Below are 22,028 nucleotides of genomic sequence, written 5' to 3' on the forward strand. Positions count from 1 at the left end.
TGTATAGTTTTATGTCATTTTATCACATGTATAGATTTATTAACCATTTTTATGCCTATTGTTTTTGGCTAACCTTGATTTATTTCCTGGTTGGAAAAGTTGTGAATACTCTCAATATCGGAATCTGTGGAAGGGGATATACTAAATTGGTTCTCTTCCCTTAACTTTGTATTGTTCTGTGTCAATCCAAGGGGCTTCCGAGGTCTTACATTTTATTTTTGGTTGTAATCAAAAATGACCACTTTTCTAGATGACTTCTAATACCAGCATGCACTTTGGACCTGTTTCTTTCCTCTTTTCCTCCAGCCTCTTTTATCCCTATACTTACTGCTTCCCTCTCATTCTTAGAAATGTACTGATTCCTGTTTATTCATGGGCCAGTACAACACTTTTTATTTCCTGAGGCCTTATAGTATGTTTTAGCATGTGGCAGGCTAGTACACCCATTAATCCTCTTCATTTTTGGAGTTTTAAAATATTTGTTCTTGCTTGTGAACTTCAGAATCTGCTTATTTTATTTGCAGATGATCAGGTTAAAATTTTAAATTAACTTAGGGAAAATCAACATCTTTATGACATTAAATATTCTTATCCAAGATAAGCGTACATTTACTTTTGTTCTAGTTTGCTTTTATGTTGTTTATGGGAGCTTTAAACTTTTTCTCGTACAAATTTGCATATTTCTTAATAAATTCTTAGGTATTTTGTTTTTTACTATCATTTTAAATGTGCCCCTATTTTCCGTTATATCTTTAAATTGGTATCTATGAAAGCTCTGGATTAGCATACATTAAATTTTATGAATGATGTTTTTAATAATTTAATTATTGTGTTCTTGGAATAAAAAAAGACTTGATTTTTATCTCAGGTTGGCAGTTGTTTAAAAAGTTTGATAACATTTCATTTTAGCAGGAGTGTGAGTAGCATTCTCATACTTGTGATAGGAGTATAAATTGGTACAACTTTCCTGGAGGATAATATGGAAATGTGAGTCAAGAATTTAAAAATATTTGCCCATTTAAGTGAATTTTCATAAGTCTATGGTGACAGTATAGAGACCTGTGTACTTGAATAGCAGCATTATTTATAGCAAAAGATTGTGAACCATTTAAATATAGTATATCCATAGTAAACTAGTTAAATAATGTTCCTTCTGTATAGTAGGATAGGTACTGTGCAGCCATTAAAAAGAATAGGCTGGATAGGTAACCGTTGACATAGAAAGGGAACTATGGTTAGTTGGTAAGTGAAAAGAGCATATGAAAACTATTGTAGTCTAGAATATAAAATGTGAGAGACAGAGAAAATGTGTTTAAAATTTTAGATAGATATATGTATTTATACGTAAGTGCATATATAAACAGATGCACACATTTGTATATGTGCATGCAAACGTATGTATGTGTGTATATAGTGTGTGTGTATATATATATATACACACACACACACAAGCATATTATTTGGTGTCTTAATATTTCTAAGTGAATCATGTGAGCTTAAAATACATGTTTCTCCAATTTTTTTTTTGGCAGAAGTTTCAATATTATATCCATTAGGTCAGACTAATTCCTTGTTTTTCAAATATTTGAAACCTTACTTCTTCATATCTGCTGTATAATGTAAGTATGGAGAGAGCTATATTCAAATCATTTCTAAAATTAAAAAAAAAATTAGAAGGATATAAACCAACTGTCGGTAAAGGTTACATGAGGACTTTGGCTTTCCATTTTAAACCCTTCAATAGTATTTGAGTTTTTAAAGGCAATCTTTTTTAATCATAAAAATACAAATTACAAAAAAAGTATGTCTTGGCTTTTAGATTTGGTAGTGGCATGAATAGAACATGAATACCAATGCATCATTTGTTGTTGGGGTAATTCATGAGAGAGGAGCTAGAGGGGAATCTTGAAACCTTTGACCTAGGAAATATTTTAAGAATGTAAGTCTGAGCAAATGATATTTTAAATAGTACAGGGTTTTATTGAGCCCTCTGTCTAAATCTTATTTCTTTTATTAAAAGCAGATTTTCCAAAAGGCCATGTTGTACCTGGGCATGAAATCAATGTTGTGGGTTGTGGCCACTATTTTTTAAAATTAAATAGATTATAGAAAATAAAGAGAAAAATTAAATAGAAAACAAAATACATTGGAATTTCCAAGGATAAATATATTTTTTTGAGATTTTTGTGGTGTGTATTTGTGTCTATAGACTCTACTAGGTCAGAGTGAAATGTTTCATATTGTGGGTCAGTCATTATATTTGAAAACCACTATACTATAGTTAGAAGTAAGTTTCTGAATATTGACTTTAAGGTAAACGCTCCTTTTACCTTTTTAAAAGTTTCTTTATGTTCACTTGCTTTTATATCCATATCCTCCCCTTTGGCATCTTTTAAATTTGAATCTTTTTGAGTTCCTTTACCTTCAAATGTTCTTTTTCATTATTTCTTTACCTTATACCTGTCTGGGTTATTTTCCAGAAGAGGCAATTTTAGCAGCACATTTTCAAAATAATATTCTACTACCTAATGGTAAAAGGTCTACACAGTAATTCCTCAGTACCAGCAATCTCTTCTCTAATAAGTACTGCAAATTAATATTTTTTAAGTCTTTCTTAGCCTTTACTGAATCCTTAACTGGCATATATTAGACTCAGAGCTAGGCTTAAATTTACTTCTTTGCTTTTAAAACTTCGTTGTTTTCCTGTTGTTTTCAGGGTAAAATCCAGGAAGCTCTTTGTGGGTCTTTGTTCTGATGATAGCTCCAGTTTTATCATACACTGCAATCCCACTCCATTCTACCTACCCCTTAAAAGCTCATTAGATGCCCCCCTCTCATGCCCATAGCACTTATTATAGTATATTCTGGTTGCCAATTTACTTGTTTGTTTTTCTCACTAGATGGATGTGTGAGGGTGGATCATACCTGTCTTCACTGTTGGATCCCTAGCTCATAGTGTGGCTTAATAAAGATTGAGGGGAAAACTGCTATTGAACAATAGTAGTTGTGGCTCTAAATAGTTATCGTGAGCTTGTTAGATGCTAGCACTGTGCAGTCATTTCATACTTTGTTCCATTTAATTTTCACAATAATCCTGTATGATCCATCTATTTCATAGTCAGGTTGTGTTACATGCCCAAGGTCACTCAGTTAATAAGTATTTAAACCATTATACACACTCTCCTCCTCCACCCCAAATTCAGAGTAGAAATGTTTTTATCTAATGAAGAAAATTATGCTTTACATTTTCACTCATTGTTTCTCCCCCTTTTAAATATAGCTGGTGTGTTCTCAGCAGGCCTTGCTCCAGCTGCATTTGTGCCAAATCCATATATTATTAGTGCTGCTCCCCCAGGGACTGATCCATACACTGCAGCGGGATTGGCTGCAGCAGCAACATTAGCAGGTAACTTACTGTTCGTCTTTGTTGCTTTATGGATTTAGTTTTAATTTTGCTATAAGCTTTATTTTTGTCTATTTGGACAGTTTGAAGTTCCTAGGACTACTGAAACATTTATCCAGAATAAGCTGAAATTTCCAGAGTTAGTTTATTTTTCAACTGTAATGCTGTAAGAGAAGCCTAAACCTGATAACTCTTTTTCCTGTACATAATTGCTTTACATTTTAGTTTTTCAGTTTCAGAAATTTTACACTGCAAACATCAATTCTCATTCTTGTGACTGGTCCCATTACCCACAGAGGCAATGCAAAGTAACTTCTCAAAAAATTAACAGGGGGTAAGTTGTAAACACCCAGGTCAGGGTGAGTGTAAGGTAAAGAGGTCAGCAACCTAGAAAAAATGAGCCTGTAGCAGTAAAGTTTATTTAGGTTAAAATGTGCAAGAAGCCAAGAGACAAAAAGATGGGGTGGAGTTCAAATTTATTAAAAATTGTGAAACCCTGAAACCACCACTCAAAAACTGAAACAAACACCAAAACTATACAGTGTTACATGTCAATTGTATCATAGTAAAGCAGCGACGGGGGATTTTTTAAAAAATTGAAACTGTATTTATTACTTATTTAAGTAAGAGAGAGGTGAGTGCTGGTCAGGCACAGTCTTACTGAGGAAAGCAATTTGCTGAGTTTGTTGGTCTTCCATAAGGTTTTGAGGGGAAGTTGGTTTTAGGTTGAGTTGATTACAGAGGCAGGAATGAATTAGTCTTAGACATGGTTTACGCTGGGTACCAAGACCAGCAAGGTGATGTCAGCCACAGAAGTGTGTTCACTGGAGTGAGTCTGCTGATTGGCTGACTTTCATAACTCTAGTCAGTCACTGATGTTTTTACTTGCAGAGATAAGTTTACTGAAGTGAATTGTCACTGATCACTTAGAAAATTTTAAGTCCACTTCTGGTAGTTATTTATTATCATGGCGATCAAACAGTCTTTTTCTATGAGTTTGGGGACTTTAAAAAAAATAATGATAATCAGGCATTTAAGAAGTGAAAAAAATGTTAATTTCAAATTCTTGTTTGCTATCTCAGCAGACTGAAACTAATCTGTCACATTCAATAGTTTTTTTATATATGTCTGCATGTGATTCCATAAGGATGTGGGATTTCCTGGTGCTATTTTAGGATATTAGTGTGTCAAGTGCTGGTATACCATACAAAGAAGACAATCATTACCCTATGGAACTAAAAGAAGCAACTTTCGTTTTGGTCATCAGTTTTGAGATGAGCATTCCAGGCATTCTGGACTTCCGCTTTCTAAGACCAGTGCTATCCAGCAGAAATATACCGTATTTTGCCGTGTGTAAATGCGTACCCACATTTTTGGCCCAAACTTTCAGGGGGAAAGAAATCTTTTAATTTTTTAATTCAAATTTTTATTTGTTTACATTTAAGAACTTGTGTTTTGTATAATATAAAGGAATTTTAGCATTTATTTTTTTAACATTGTGGTACAAGAAATTTTATGTAACAAATAATTACAGAACACAAGAACAGATACAAGGTACAAGAAATTTTATGTACTGGTAACAAATTTACGATATTTACACATCACAGAAGGCCAAGAACTCCTCGTTCCAAGTTTGTCCTTAAGTTGGACAAAACTGATTATCATATTCCAGGATGTTATTTTGCATATGGATATCGTCATTGATTTATAGAGGTACACTTTTAATTCATAAGCATAAATAAAATAATTAAAAACAGATACAGAATTAGTACTACTCATGTATAATTCGCATCCTTATTTTCCCCTCAAATTTGGTCAAAAAGTGCACATTATACACGGCAAAATATGGTAATGTGAGCCAGGTAACTAAATTTCTTGTAGCTACGTTATAGAAGTAAAAAAAGATAAAATTAATTTCAATGTATTTGATTCAGCACGACATATCTGAAGTATTATCATTTCAATATGTAATCAGTGTTTTAAAAATTATTGATAGATATTTTATAGTCTCTTTTTCATGCTAAGTGTTCAGACTCCTGTGTATATTGTATACTTCACAGCACATCTCAATTCAGACTCTCCATTAGCCACAAGTTATTAATAGCGATTAACGGCTTCTGGCTACTGTTTTGGACAGAGGGGTTCTAGGTAGATGTCTGACTCTTATTTTGTTTGACATTGTATCGTTCCTTCATAATCCTTTTTCATGTTTTAACAATCCTTATTGTAATTTATGCTTAAACTATCTTTAGAAATACATTTTACCTTTAAACTTTTTAAAGTTTTTAATTTTTGTGATTCGTTCAGTTATACTGGACTTTATTTTCTTCCAAAACAAAATGAAACCAAGAATTTGATTTTTAAAAAGTACATAAATTAGATATATTAAATTCCGTATCAGTAGAATTTTAAGACATGTTTATTATCAGTGCGGAATCGTGATATCTTACTCATTAGTTTAATGGTGGGTTTATTGTACATGATGCTGTTTACGTTGCAGGAATCAAACATTATCTTGAATGAAATAAGATAGAGCAAGAACAATTCCCTTTTTCCTGGTTTGCTTTCTTATGTCTGTGTTCCTCCATGCTCATATCACCGAGAGCTTTCTTGTCTTGACTCACTGGTCCCATTTTTCCTAGCCACATAAACACTGATGTTTCATTTGTTTTTGTGTGATTTTCAGTTGCCTTGTGAGAATTGTGACTAAGTCTGTTTCAAATATAAAGAATATTTTAAAATTCATAGCTTCTAATTCAAATGTACTTGTGGCAAGCTTGGTACCAGAATGTTGCCTAGTTTTATAGGTTGCAAATCAAAAGATGAGAGTGATTTATTTTTGTAATTCTTTTTAATAGTCAGAAAATCCTTTTTTTTTTTTTTTTAAAGATTTTATTGGGGAAGGGGAACAGGACTTTACTGGGGAACAGTGTGTACTTCCAGGACTTTTTTTTTTTCCAAGTCAAGTTAATGTCCTTTCAGTCTTAGTTGTGGAGGACGGAGCTCGGCCAGGTCCAATTGCGATTGCTAGTTGCAGGTGGCGCAGCCCACCATCCCTTACGGGAGTTGAACCGGCAATCTTGTGGTTGAGAGGACGCGCTCCAACCAACTGAACCTTTCGGGAGTTCAGCGGCAGCTCAGCTGAAGGTGCCGTGTTCAATTTTAGTTGCAGGGGGCGCTGCCCACCATCCCTTGCGGGACTCGAGGAATTGAACTGGGCCAACCTTGTGGTTGAGAGCCCACTGGCCCATGTGGGAATGAAACCGGCAGCCTTCGAAGTTAGGAGCATGGAGCTCTAACCGTCTGAGCCACTAGGCCAGCCAGAAAATACTTTTTAAAGAGAAGTGATGAATAGGGAATCTTAACAGTTTTATGGTGTCTGATGTTTTCTGAATATATTATCTGTTTGCCGGTACATCAAATCCATAAGCTGGCATTCATTCAGTAAATGTGGAATGGAATTTAGTCGCATGTCCTGTCAGTTCATTGGTCCTCTTGAGTTTAGCTTCATATGTCTCCATTAAGGCCACTGCTGTTGCTCCTGAATATTCACTCTAATTTAATAATACCTTTCTCCCAAATAGAATAGGAAAATATTAGAAAGGGTATATACATATAGCAAGTGTAAGTGGATAAAGGATTTAAGGACATCTGCTCTAAGACTTATGCACTGTCCCTTTTTATGATTTAGTGATAACTGGCCTCATTTATCTCTAAAATGTAGTGACTTTTTTCTTTTTTCTTTCTCTTTTTTGGGGGTTTGGGGTGGGGTGTGGGGTTTAGGTCCAGCAGTGGTTCCACCTCAGTATTATGGTGTTCCGTGGGGGGTGTATCCAGCCAATTTATTTCAGCAACAAGCTGCAGCTGCGGCAAACAACACAGCAAATCAGCAAGCTGCCTCACAAGCTCAGCCTGGACAGCAACAGGTATAGGCCCACCTTCATTCAGTTAATACCTGAAGCATCTTCAAAATTCTGTGAGCTCTTTGCATTCAAGCCTTGTGTCTTTTTTAATTTTCTTCAATATGTAACACAGTACCTAGCATATATAGTTTACATAGTATTAATTATGTGGTTTTTTTTTCCTAATCGTTAGTATATGAATTTAAAGATTTGGGTGTATTCCATGTCTACATTTCTGTTCTTGAAACTGCCTTGGAATCTTTAGCAATTTTTAATTTTCTTTTCATCATTTCTTACAGTGTGCTAATAACGTTCCTATCAAAGTAATTGTCACTTCAGTTTTCTTCTGGATATTTCAATTACTGTTTTAAATATGAATATATTTCTGACCAGAAAAAGGAGATTAGTGGGTATTTTTTAAGCACAAAAGATGAAATATTTTCACTAATGATTAGATTTAATTTCTTAATAAAATGCTAAAAAAAGATCACGAAGATTTTTTTTAAAAAAATTTCAATTGTCACCCCAATAAATTTAATTAAAAAAAATTCAGCTACTTTTCTAGAACTATTTTGATAAATGTCAAAACTATTGATAAACGATTGAAAATTCTGGTTGTCAAATTTTCAATCATTTATCAGTTGAAAATTTGATTGATAAATGATTAAGTTCCAAAGAAGCAACTTGATGAGAAATATAGTGTTACTTACGTGGCAATTTAATTTTATTCTAAATTTCCTTTAATAAAGTTTAATACTATATCAGTGTTCTAGTAAAGCTATCCTTTGGCTCAGATGATTAGATTATTAGATTATTAATAGTCCTTATAGATTATTACCACAGCGTCATTTAATAAATTATTTTTTTAATCTAAATTTTTTATCTTCTTCGGGCAAACATAAAAATATCCCACTACCTGAATGATACCTGTGTGTGGTGCTTTCTTATAGGACGGTCCTACAATGACTCCCCTTGTCCTGAATATTTATCTTTGTAAAATTACTGTACATTATGCTTATATATAACCACTACAACAGCTGTGTGTTACAGAGTAGTAAAACTTGACCAGCCTTAAAAGTTTTCATCTTGTTTTGATGTAATCTTGTGTGTTTTTCACCTTAAGGTTTTACCCTAAAAAGCAGCTTTTACTCGTTTTTATTAAAGCTTCTGAATTCTGAAAACAGTTCACTTAGAAGTTTTCACTCTGTACCATAATCTTCTAACAGACTAACTGAATAATCATAGTTACTTCCTTAAGCTTCCTATGTTTCAGTTTTCAGCCATAGAAAATAATAAAACCTAAATTTTTTGTCTTCATCTAAGATTTTGCCGTTTTACCTTACACATACAATAAAATCTTTTTTAAAATACTACTTTGGTAAGTTAAAGAACATAAATACTAGAAATAATTTTTCCCAAAGACCTTTTGGAACTGCAATGTTGCTTAATAGATCGTTCTAAGATGTCAAGAGCCAGTGATTGTGTTTTTTATGTTATGTATTTTGTATTTTTTCATGCTAAATCAACATTTCATTGCATGTAAATATGTTCAAAGAATATCCAAAGGCTATTTGTGATATATGCAAAGTTGTCCAAGATGAATTTATTTGTCATTTTGTAATCTCATTTTTTAAGGAAATTGTTTGTCTTTTCTAGGTTCTCCGTGCTGGAACAGGTCAGCGCCCTCTTACTCCTAACCAGGGCCAGCAAGGGCAACAAGCAGAATCACTTGCAGCAGCAAATCCAACTTTGGCTTTTGGTCAGGGTCTTGCTACCGGCATGCCAGGTATACAGTTGGTTAACTGTAGAAATTTGAATAGATTTAAAGAGTTAAATACAGACTGTCACACTGAAGAGTGAAAAAAAATCAAGAGAAATCTCTTTAAACCTACCTTGCAATAAATTATTTAGATTTCAGATGCGAGAGTTGAAATTAATACTGTTTGTGAGACTTATTGACAGGGATGGAAAATATGTATTAGAATTTTCAACACAGCCATATTTTCTCTTTACGGCATAAACTGTAGCATCTTTCTAGCTGAATGTAGCCCAGAATTCTCAATGCAGTCTTTCAAGAAATAAAACCAGGTGGTTAGAGATGGCATGTAAGACGAAACTTACTTGCCATTCCTGCCTTATAAGAATATTAGTTAATATTGAGAAGTTTGTATCTAACCTTTACCACTTTGAACATTTGTTCAGTCTTGTTTAGCCCATTTTTAGTATTTCAGACTATTGGTATTTATAACTTAATAGCAACAGTGTCTACTATAATGCCTATGAAAGCCTAATATAGAGAAAAATTTAAAAATCTACCCATTGCCACAGTACAACTTTTATTTATTTATTTATTTATTTATTTATTTATTTATTTATTTTTAGAGATTTTAATGGGGAAGGGGAACAGGACTTTATTGGGGAACAGTGTGTACTTCCAGGCCTTTTTTTTTTTTCCCCCCAAGTCAAGTTGTTGTCCCTTCAATCTTAGTTGTGGAGGGTGCCGTTCAGCTTCAAGTTGTTGTCCTTTCAGTCTTAGTTGTGGAGGGCGCAGCTCAGCTCCAGGTCCAGTTGCTGTTGCTAGTTGCAGGTGGCGCAGCCCACCATCCCTTGCGGGAGCCAAACCGGCAACCTTGGTTGAGAAGAGGCGCTCGAACCAACTGAGCCATCCGGGAGCTCAGCGGCAGCTCAGCTGAAGGTGCCGTGTTCAATTTTAGTTGCAGGGGGCAGAGCCCACCATCCCTTGTGGGACTCGAGGAATTGAACTGGCAACCTTGTGGTTGAGAGCCCACTGGCCCACGTGGTAATGGAACCGGCAGCCTTCCGAGTTAGGAGCATGGAGCTCCAACTGTCTGAGCCAGAGGGCCGGCTCTACTTGTTAGGTTTTTAAAGTGAGATTTAAAGACTTCATTTGAATATCAGTAGATAAGGCGTCACTTCCTGTTCTACTCCTTTATTCACTCCACTCCTGAAGACTCTTTACTGAAATGTGAGGTCCAATTTCCATTTAATTGTAGTTAAATACTCTATTTAGATCATTTAGGAAATGTTTTGAATGTATTGAGAAAGATCCTGACTTACATGATTGAGGGTCTCTTTTATGTGTTAAGTGCTGGTAAACACTTCTCTGTGTTTTAAGGATTTCTATACCAATTACATTGATTTTGTTTTCTCTGAAATTCTAAGGTGTGGGTTTGTCATCTTGTCTACTGGATAAAGAGAATATGTTAATACTGCTGTTCCTGAAGTACAAACCTTAATAGAAAGGGGACATTCTCATTATTGTCTTTTTTTTACCCCAGCTATATATACTGGCTTCACTCAAGCTACTATTCTGGAGCCATTGTGGATTAGATGCCCTGACAAAAGCAGCCCTTTAAGAATTGGACCGTGAAGCTGAAGTTGTAGGCACATGGAGGGACATGGAGACAGGGCTAAAAAGAACTGAGCCAGGCGTTTATGAAAGCCACTGCTAAGACTTCTCTGGGCTCCTGTTGGGTTTTAGCTACAGCTCAAACGAGAAGAGTTCTGGAGTACAATAGTCCTGCCATAATAGATTCAAGTAGGACCTTGATTTCAGAGAGTGCTTCTGGCCTATGTGTATTTGCTACTGTTTGTAACTGTTGCTAACGTTTTTAGGCTCTTTGTGCTGGTCCTGTTACTCATTTCTTATAAATGCCCTTGCTCCCTTTCTTTATATTCAGTTCATGTTCTTAACTAAAAACATCGAGGTATTTTGCTATTAATTTTATCAACTTTGGTCTTCTCAAAATTTATTTCTGTATTCACTTCTTCCCATTCTAAGAGCTCTTTATTGCTTCTTTTGCTGTTTTATTCAACAGTGAACTCTATGCTGGTGACCCTAAAAGAAAGCCACCTTTATACTATATCTGTCTAAAAACAATTGGCTGTATGTTTAGAATGATAATATTAAAAACAGGTTCAATTTTTAGGGAAAAAACAGATTATTTTACCTAACCTTCTGAGCCACAATCTTTAGTCCCTTTATAAATATAAAAGTTTAAAAACTATTCTCTTAAAACGGGCCTTACTAGAATTAGTAACTTTTATGCCTAAGTGACTTGTTGAATGTCCATATGATTCCCTACTCTAAAACTTACTCTAATGTCTTCTTTACTTCATTCTGCCCAGGACTATGATGAAATAATTCTCATTTTCCTGTTCAAATTGTTTCATAGTTCTGAAGCTTAATGTACTAATAGAAACATTAATTTGAGGAAATTGATGTTTCAAGTCTTACATAGTCCTTAACTTTTCCACCTTTTATTCTTTAGCTCTCATCCATCAAATCCCTGGTCCTCATACTACATTTATTATAGACGTTTAATCCTTCTGGTTGATCCTATGTACCAGCTCTTGTTTTTTAGTGTTGTGTGTTCAGTCTTTTCCTCTGCCATCTCCTTCCCTACAAACACTCCTGATCTGCCTTATCCTAAAAAACTTTCTCTGCTCTGCTCCTCTCTTAGACTGCTTGTCAAAACTTTCATTCTACCCCACACTTATTTTAAGCCCAGCCATGATTCCTTTGCAGTAGCTAATATTCACTGTCACGATTATGAGCTCCTCTCCCGTCCTTATTTTTCTCAATTCCTTGTTGTATTTCACCCTATTGACTATATTGACCTCTCTGCAACTCCTCTCTACTCTCACTTCTGTGATATTTTACAAACTCCTGGCTTTCCTACCTTTCTCATTGCTTTTCACCAGTGAGTCTGCGAATAAATACTGGAATTAATGTTTTTGTTAAGGTTTTTGGATATAAAAATTAATTTAAAAACCTCTGTTAACAACATAATATTTGAAAATGAAAGATTTTAAATATTATTTACAGTAGTAGCAAATATCTAGGAATAAGTCTAACCCAAAGTATGCATAATTTATGTGGGAAACAGCTTTGTTTAGATATTAAAGTACTTCTAAATAAACAGATGCCGTTGGACAACTCAATGTTTTGAACATGTCAGTTCTCCCCATATTAACTTGTAGTTTTAATGCATTCACAATAAAAAATCGTAAAAGATTCTTTCTGTGTTATTTTGACAGCTCATAATAAAATTTAACAAAACCGCAAAAGACTAAAATTAGCCAAAACATTCTTAAAGAAAAAATAAGTGGAAGGACTTCCTCTGTTCTGATTTAGAGTAACAATACTTGCTTTAAAGCTGCACATAAATTACTGAATGGAGATAAACATACCAGTGCAACAGAATAGACCCCCAAAAGTAAGATTCCCGGAGAAATGGACACTTAATTAATAGCAAAGGAAACAGTGCAAAGCAGTAGGAAAGAACAACTTGTTTTATAAATAAAATGAAATACAGTTAGTTTACTTTTGAACAACACAGGGATTAGGTGTGTGACCATCTGTCCATTCAAAAGTCCGAGTGTAACTTAAGTCAGCCTCCAGCATACATGATTCCCACCTGCGTATCGAAAATACCAAAAACTTTGGTTGTTTGGGAAACAAAATGAAATTGAACCCTGCCCTACCCTGTGTTCTATAATCAAGTCCATTTGGCCTTCAGACTTAAATGTGAAAAATGGAATTTTTAAAACTATTAGAAGATAATACAATGAAATTGTGTTAGTGAAAGTAAAGGAAATAATAAATTTGACCCCATTGCCTCAGAAGTTGCCATAAAGAGGATTGAAGGGCAGGCTAGGAGCAGAAAAAGATACTTGCAATACATTAAAACAGTGAAAGATCTGGACCCAGAATACATAAGGAATTACAAACCAATAAGAAAAGGCAGGCCAATAGGAAAATGGGTGAAAGAGACTTGAACAGTTGTTTCCTAAGAGGAAATCCAAATGCCCAGTTAACATATGAAAAGATGCTCAACCTCCTTAGTTAATGGAGAAGAAAATTAAAACCACAACAAATACTAATGCAAATCTTCCAGATGGACCAAATTTTTAAGTCTGACAACATCAAGTATTATTAGTCATGGAAGCAGTGGAAACTCTAATACCAAGGTGGTAAGAGTGTAAATTTGCACAACCACTTTGGAAGCAATTTGGCATTATTTACCGAAGTTGAAAATAATATGCATACCCAATGACTCAGGGTGTTAACTAGGTGTAGATACATATGTTAGATTAGGGAAATATGTACATACACGCTCCAGGGTGCATGTACAAAAATGTTTATAGCAGTACTGTTGGCAGTGGCCCAAACTGGGAACACTGTACAAGGTGTGATTGAAAAATATGGTGAATATTTAAGAAAATATTTATTACAGTAAAAGACACATTGCCATTAATCCCCCTCAAAATACTTCCCTTAACTTCAAACACACTTATCCCACACTTGCCACTTTCTGAAGTAGTGCTGGAAGTCCTTTTTCGTGAGTGTCTTTTATCCTCCACGGTGACAATGTTCTGTGTCACACATTGCTTCTGGTTTAGCAACTTCTGTCAAAAACATTACGGTATGTCTTCATCCACCATTTTCACCAGATCTGATACCATGCAACGTCTGGCTCTTTCCCAAAGTCAGAATGACCACGCAAGCTAAACATTTTGAATTGATTCAGGACATCGAAACAGCCACAACAGGGCAGCTAAAGACACAAAAGAACTTCCAGAACTGCTTCAGAAAGTGGCAAGAATGATGGGATAAGTGTGTTCAAAGCGAGAGGGATTAATGGTAGTGTGTCTTGTACTGTAACAACTTTTAAACATTGACCATATTTTTTGACCACACCTCGTAAATATTGAACAGATGCATTTTGGTGTCCACCCAATGAGATCCTGTATAGTAATAGAACTGGAAACTAGAAGAATCTACATACAACCACATGCATGGTTGTATGAATACAAAAACATTTAAAATAATCCAAACCAAATGATTTTTAGAGGGAGGCATTTATGGGTAGTGAAATGGTGTGTAACTCTAAGGGAAAGATTGTAGAGCAGGAACATAGAGGTGGAGTACAGGCAGTTTTCTATGCCTTGACTTGGATGGTGGTTATACTTATTTGTTATAGTCATTATACTTGACTTTTTTGTACTCTATTTCATAGTAAATTTTTAAACACGAAACTCATGGTCTGCTAGTGCATTTTCTGGTTAAGAAAAAAATTACTCTCAGTTACCCTTTTCTCTAGCTTCCCTCTGGTCTCTTTTGCAACAAAACTCTTCAAAAGCATTGTCTATACTTGTTCGTGGTTCTTCCATTCCTTACTGAACTTGCCAGTTATGCTTTCGTCTCCTACTGGAATGACTCCCTGTGTTGCTAACTCCATTGGTCGGTTCTCAACTCCTAATGGCTTTTAGCAGCATTTGACATTGTTGATCACTCAGTCTTCACTGAAATTCGTTTTTATTTGATCTTCAAGAGACCACATTGTTCCAATTTTGTTTCTTCCTTACTGGCTATTCCTTCTAAGTCTCTTCTTCCCTGGATCCTCCTCACTCCATTTCTTAATGTGAAGTAAGCACCCTCAGTCCATAGACTCCTTTTTTATTTTCTTAGTGACTTCATCCTGTCAACCATCTTTATGGTGACAATTCCCAGATTTGTAACTCCAGCCTGGACCTCTCTCCTAAACGTTAGAGTTGTATATCCTATTTGACATACCCAGTTGGATACCTAATAATCATCTCAAACGAATCACTCCATGAGTTCATTCCATGAGGCAAGGGCTTGGAAGCTGCATTCCCTCCTAGATTTTGCCCTATGCATCTCTTCATTTGGCTGGTCCTCCTACTTTATGTCCATTAAAATAAAGCTAATTGTAAAACAATTACTGTATTTAATTAAAAACCTTTGCACATGAAAGTGTTGGTCTTAGCGTTTAAACTTAAAAGTATCAAAGGTTGCCAGCATGTTTTTGTAAGTGGTTAGACTATTGAGCCTGGATCCTGGTTAACTGTTTAAGGCAGCCTTTTCCCACCTGAGTTCTGGGAGAGAACTTAAGCCCTATTGCCTTACAGTGTTCTACTATATGTAGTTAACTTCTCTCCCATGAATCTGCGGTGGTACTCATTATGTGCCATCCTTGGGTGAATTGGCAAAATAGTCACTTTACTGTTCAGAATAGTCATTTTCTGTTCTGTGGTTCAGATGAGGAATCCCCACTGAGAAATACTGCCAAGAGCTAAACACTCTCCTATAGTTCAGAGTAATGCAGATTGTCACTTGCCTTGTGTTCAGAGCTATAAAAAAAAATAACGTCTGCATGATTTTTATTCAAACTCTAGCTTGAAAACCTTTATAAATAGACTATTACTTTATGATTTTATGGTATCTTTTATATAATGATTCAAGTTTTTAAAGGGATACCTACAAATGAAAATCTAAGGGAATGCTGTTAATGAGTCACTTGGTTTAGAACTTAACTAAAATTGCATAATAAACATTTCTTTATAATGTTCTGTCTTACTTCCCTTAGTCTTTCTATCCATCCTTCTCTCAGCACTGACTAAATGGAAATGTTTTTTTAATACCAGCTCTTGTTAGCTTATAATTTGTTTATCAGGGAAGATACCTCATCATTTTGTGGAAAGGCGTCTCTGTTAAAATTTGCGCTCTATTACCTTTTCATATATTTAGTAATACCTTCTCAAATGTGTTTGCTTTTCGTATGGTAACTATTAATATTTATGGGGTTTATATTAACAGTATACAATAGCTGTGTTTTCTGATTGATAAAAACACAAATGCAGGGGAAAATAAACTGCGTATTTTCTATAATAAATGTTTTCATTATTAAACATTTATTTTAATATTATCCAGGCTATCAAGTACTAGCTCCAACTGCCTATTATGATCAGACTGGTGCCTTAGTGGTTGGCCCCGGAGCAAGAACTGGCCTAGGAGCTCCAGTTCGATTAATGGCTCCAACACCTGTTTTAATTAGTTCAGCAGCAGCACAAGCTGGTAAGTTGTAACTGGTATTTGAGATATTTTAAAGATAGAGAATCATTTTCTGAGTACTTTTAAGAAGTATCTGAAAATTATTTTGCAGCAGCGGCAGCAGCAGCAGGAGGAACTGCAAATAGTCTTACAGGCAGCACAAATGGTCTATTTCGGCCAATTGGCACTCAGCCACCACAGCAGCAACAGCAGCAGCAGCAGCCAAGCAGTAATCTGCAGTCTAATTCATTTTACGGGAGCACGTCTTTGACTAATAGCTCCCAGAGCAGTTCTTTATTTTCTCACGGACCTGGCCAACCTGGAAGTACATCTCTTGGCTTTGGAAGCAGTAGCTCTTTGGGTGCTGCTATAGGCTCAGCCCTCAGTGGATTTGGTTCATCAGGTAAGTTTCTTTTTAAGATAAGTGTATTCTGCTAAGTGGAAATGAGGTACATATATATATATATATATATATATATATATATGTTTTTAATATTAAGATAGGCAATAATAAATTGCTTAGGCAATAATAAATAGTGTAGAAAGGACAGGATTAAAATACTGGTTTACTGGTTTAATTTTGTAGAAGAAAAATTGTTGCCTCCTGCAAATCTTGAAACATCCATGAATGTTGAACTCATTTCAGGTAGCCTATCCTTTTCTCAAATACGCATTTTTTCCTGGCTTTAAGAATTGTATTGTAATTTTTGTTTTAGTAAGGTTTGTTTGGAGCAATATATTTTATGCTAATTACTAGCTCTTCCTTATTCTCTACACAATGTTAATGTTTGAGGAAGTAAATATTTTTGCCATCTTAAATTTCTGGTGTTTTAAAATCATAATTTATGTACTTATCAGAGGGTTTATTCTTACTAAATGCGAGTGGTTCATTATGGTCTTTTTTATTTGGTATAAAATATAAAAATAAAATATAATTAGATGTTCTAAACAGAGCCCTTAAGAAACTACCAGCATGCCTATCTTTAATTTAGATTAAATAATTTAGCCTTTATCACTAAAGATTGATTTAAAAGGATGTTTTTTTCCCCGTATCCTAGTTTTATATATAATACTTAAGTAATCCAAATGTTAAATAGCTTCACAAAATAAATAATGTACCCACACAAACTGACTTTGTAACTGAGAAAGAAGTAAGTGAAATCAGAGGAGGCCACTGTTGACGACACCTTGTATTATCATTCTCGGGGGTTTTCACAGCAGTCAGGAAACATTAGGGGAAAACGGCTTACCCTTGTTCTTTGGTACCACTGGCAGCCTTTTCTTCATGAAGGGCAGGGCTAGAAAATCTGAACGGATGACATCAAGAGATTTTCTATTTCTGTAATGTCCTGGAATCTTTAATATCTGCTTCGCATCTATTTTCCTACCACATTAAGTTATTTTCTGGTGTGGAAAATGGCACAACTAACGTGTTATTATTAATATGCTTGCCAGTTTTTTAAGGAAATGTCTTCTAAACATTTAATATTTGTAAGAGGAATGGTCTAGAATACCTGTAAACTTTAGATGCAGAATGCTTTTTTGTTATAATGAAATGCAATAGGGAAATACCATACTTGCCTACCAAAATTACCTAAAGGATGGGCACAAAACTTCTAAGGGAAAATCTAGTGAACATGGAGACTGTTCAGTCTTTTTATTTAATTTTCCTACTTGCATTTTTCCCATTCCTTTCGGAGTTTAGTATTTTTATTTCCAGCCCAAGAACTCCCATAAGACTCATTTTTTGTTTCTAACACTATTAACAAGCATTTTCCCCAAATCCTAAATATGCTGAAAAATATCAAAGAACATGTAACTTAGAAAACACACAAAAAAACTTTATGGAAATAGCTTCCAAACTATAGATTATAGACCCTAACTAATCCAGGGGGTGAAAAAAAGCTTTGATAAACCTTGTGTTCTCTTTTCTAATAAAATACATCACTGATGATCTAGTGCAGATTTTTAGGCCCCCTTACGCAATTCTTTGAGATTCCCATTTGTCTCAGTTTCGAAGAGCTTTTCCCTGCATTCAGGAACTGATTGGCATGAACATTTTGTTTTCTATAAATGTGCATGCCCCTGTACATGCCTCTTTCCCCAAAACTCATCTTCTTCATGCCTCCCGTATTTAGAAGCATTGCTTACTCAATTCTGATTTCCAGTCTGGGGTACCTCTGTTTCACCTCGCTTCAGAGGATATTAACAATTGCCAGTCCTGAAGGCCAGTAAATAGTTGATCATCTTCTACCTCCTCTTGGACATTTTGTGAGAATTCATTCAAGTGCTACACATATGTACTCTTTCAACAAATCTGCCATTGCCGTTTCACATTCTGGCAGTTCCGTGCCTATAAGAAATCTAAGTGTACTGTGGTGATGTGCACATTTACACACACAGTTACATACACAGTCATCCTCTCACCTATATGATGAAATTATTAATGCTTAACAGTGTTAAATACCCTAATTTATAACACACTGGACTAGGAAGCTTAGCCATTGTATATAGTAATTAAGTCATCCTGTCCTGGTGACCCCATTATTTAGAAAGTGCTGTTAGAATTAAAAGTTTGTAATTTAACATTTTATACATAGTTGACAAATGATTAGTGACTCCATTATCTGTCTAGCTTCTTAGTTATTTTAGATAGACTTCGTTTCATATTTCATAGTCATACTGTTGCAAATAATTTAGGCATACAGTAAAATTTAAGGAGCCAGTTGTTTATGTTAAAAGTAAAGCTATTTCTGAATTACTTTTAAATGTTTGGCTTGGCTTTTCCCTTTTTTGGAGGAAAATAACATTGCATGTGTGAAAACTATGGTTTATTTGCCAGGGAAATGATAGTGCTACTGCTCTCATTCCAGAGTTGTTGTCTTTTTCTCTGTCAGTTAAATTATATGTTTAATAAATAGGACTTTAAAATGTAGCCATGTCTCAGAAACTCACTTTGACAGTGTCCTTTTAAATTAGCGTAGTTAATGTCGCATACATTGACAATTTTGCCAGAACCAACGCAAGAGGAGCTATTTACTACATTAGTGTTTATATTTCTTTTTGCTATTAAAATGCATATAGTTACCTAGTATTTCCCTATTATAGGATTTCTTAAGATGAAAAATTTTCAATAAAACATGATCAGTCTTTCAAAAACTGCACTGGCTGGTATAAAAGGTTGAATAGTGTTACAATATTTTGCCTAATACAGTAGCGTGAGCCTGGTATTTTTTCTTTATAGAATTTTGAATTTGGCAAAAACCAATGCGATTAAGTTTCCTATCTATATTATAAGCTTAACTTGGTCTACCCATCATGTGCTCTGTTTAATTTTTCTCTCTAATCCATACCCCATAGCCTACTTAAAATTGACTTGCAATTAGAAAACCAAGACCTAATAGAAATTTAAAATTCTTTTGAAACAAATCACCATATTGGTCCGAATATACAACATGTCCTTAAAAATGTGGCAGGTTAAGAAAATTAATATGAAATTCCCTTAGTTGTAAAAGACATTTGGTATTAAAAGGCAGTATTTAGAAATAGGGAAGAAATGTACTTGGAAATAGGAACTCTAAATGAGACTTCAGAATTGGAAGTTTGGGACAACTCTTTTAAACACATGGTAAAGAATTTGATTATCCAGATGTGTGTTAACAGCCAGATCTTTGATTGCTCTTCTGAGCATGCATGCATAGCTACATGGTAATGTGATTCTGTTATTCTTCTATGGTTTTGTGGAGTACAAAAGAAAAAAGGGCTAGAAGATTAATAGTTGAATTTGGAATGAAGTAAAAATAATTCAGTATGTAGTCCATAAGGGATGTGATATAAAAGGATTATAATCTTAAAAAAAGGCTGATCAGTCTTCACTTGAGTAAGGGTCTAATGAGGCCAGTAATAAAAATCTTAGGAATGGAAGACCCTGAGGGGTAAGTGAAAGCTTGCTTTTGGTGTGATAATAGTAATAAGAGTTATTTTCTAAAAGAAAGTTGCGTGTTTTTTTCACATATATTTTGTAATTTAGTTGTTGAAGGATAAAAAGGATGTATAGTGTGAACAGTACTGAGGAATAAGCTGTCATCTATGTGTTTCACAACTGACTAATATTCGGGCCAATATGGACTTAAAAGTACTACTGTATGGTTTGAACACAAGGGAGAAGCCAAATGTGAAGGGCGAGGGAAACTTATTAATATCCTATTTATCTATATAATCTTTTCTTGGCATAGAGTTGAAGTCTAAGAAACTGGTTCCAGAGATTAGGACACTACCAAAATTTAACCTTATTGGAATTTACTCTCTAGCATATCATAAAGCAGACAACAACTTATGATTTCAGGGTTTATAAATCATACCAGGGTATTAAAGCACAGTAATCATATGTGTCAGTGGTAAATATGTGTGGAATAATGAACATATGACTGCTCTGTTAAGTATTTGGTTACTTTATTGGGGTGCATTTATACCCTTTTATGATTAGTAAGTTAGTATATATAGTTATCACAGTAATTATTTTCTCCATAATGTTTCTAAAAGTAATTATTGTGATCACTTCTGTTATTTCCCAGCAAGAGTTGGGGATAGGTTTTATTCAGTTAACACTGTGTGTAATTAGGGTTTTTTTTATTTCTTCTTCAGTTGGCAGTTCTGCAAGTAGTAGTGCCACAAGGAGAGAGTCTCTATCTACTAGCTCTGACTTGTACAAAAGATCTAGTAGCAGCCTAGCAGCCATAGGGCAACCATTTTACAATAGTCTGGGATTTTCCTCCTCTCCAAGTCCAATAGGCATGCCTCTGCCAAGCCAAACTCCAGGACATTCACTTACGCCACCGCCATCACTTTCATCACATGGATCCTCATCCAGTTTGCATTTAGGTAAAAAAAACAACCAAAACCCTTTTTATTTGTATGTGTACATGTAAGTGTGTTTGTGTGTGTGTTTATAATATATGTAAAATATTTAATGTTGGATAAAACATGCCAAATTGCTTTTGCTTTTAGATATTAGCCTTTTGAAAAAGTTCTACTGTTGTGAAAATTTAAAGTGAGGGTCTAATGTACATATAGTAAGGTAAAGACCCCTATTGTATCTTATGTTCCTTTTATGAAATACAGCGGTGTGTTTTTTCTTGTCTGTGCTTTTGATTTATGTATGTTTTAGATCATCTGAAAAATCAACTATACATGATAGTGAAAGAAATTGCACTATCAAAAGTTTTTCCACACCAAGAGGGAAACATTAATCACATATTTATCTAACCTTGAATAATTTAGTTTAGTACAATGGTGTTAGCTTTGGCCTTTGAATGCCTGCCCAATTTATCAAAGGTTATGAATTTAGTATGTTTGTGAGTTAGAGAATCTTAAGGGTTTGGTCCATGTATTTTATTTTTAAATATGCTGTTTAAGAAAAAAAAATGGTTTAGGCTTGTACCCTTGAAGTTGGAGCATTTAAAAACTTATGTTTATATCTGAATATTAAAATTGCCCTACCCTAAGGTTTTTGGATTAGTGATTATGTTTTTCCCTCTCTGGAGAGCATTCATGTAGTTAACAGTATATTTTGAAGGCTTTTGGATATCAGAGGCTGTGTATGAATCCCTGAAAGTATTTCATGAAAATTAGATTTTAGATTTTTGTAATTCTAGTTACCTCAACTAAAAGAGTGGGATTCTGTTGCTGATTTCTGTGTGCTTGGAAAGATTTAAATCAGCTTGCTATTTAAAAAGTAACGTTACTATTGTAAGCAGATACAAGTTAGTGATTCTGTTTGACCTCCCCTCCCCCATCTTAAGGGTATAGCCATATTTTCCTAAACCTCAGTATTCATTAAATGTCC

At 34.6% G+C, this 22,028-nt stretch overlaps 1 protein-coding gene across 7 annotated transcripts in view; it reads left to right on the forward strand.

The window, feature by feature from the left end:
* PUM2 (pumilio RNA binding family member 2) overlaps window positions 1-22,028 on the forward strand; it is an 88,104-nt gene that overhangs the window by 37,329 nt on the left and 28,747 nt on the right. For 3 of the 7 annotated variants that reach the window (XM_081068704.1, XM_081068706.1, XM_081068710.1), the window contains 6 exons: window positions 3,281-3,406; window positions 7,187-7,329; window positions 8,962-9,091; window positions 16,064-16,207; window positions 16,296-16,586; window positions 20,828-21,064. In XM_081068704.1, coding sequence (XP_080924830.1) covers window positions 3,281-3,406; window positions 7,187-7,329; window positions 8,962-9,091; window positions 16,064-16,207; window positions 16,296-16,586; window positions 20,828-21,064 — 1,071 coding nt within the window. The remainder of the gene's footprint in view (window positions 1-3,280; window positions 3,407-7,186; window positions 7,330-8,961; window positions 9,092-16,063; window positions 16,208-16,295; window positions 16,587-20,827; window positions 21,065-22,028) is intronic. The other 4 variants (XM_081068707.1, XM_081068708.1, XM_081068709.1 and 1 more) reach the window with 2 other exon arrangements.

The sequence above is a fragment of the Rhinolophus hipposideros genome (genome assembly GCF_964194185.1).
Source record: "Rhinolophus hipposideros genome assembly, chromosome: 12".
Taxonomy (NCBI): domain Eukaryota; kingdom Metazoa; phylum Chordata; class Mammalia; order Chiroptera; family Rhinolophidae; genus Rhinolophus; species Rhinolophus hipposideros.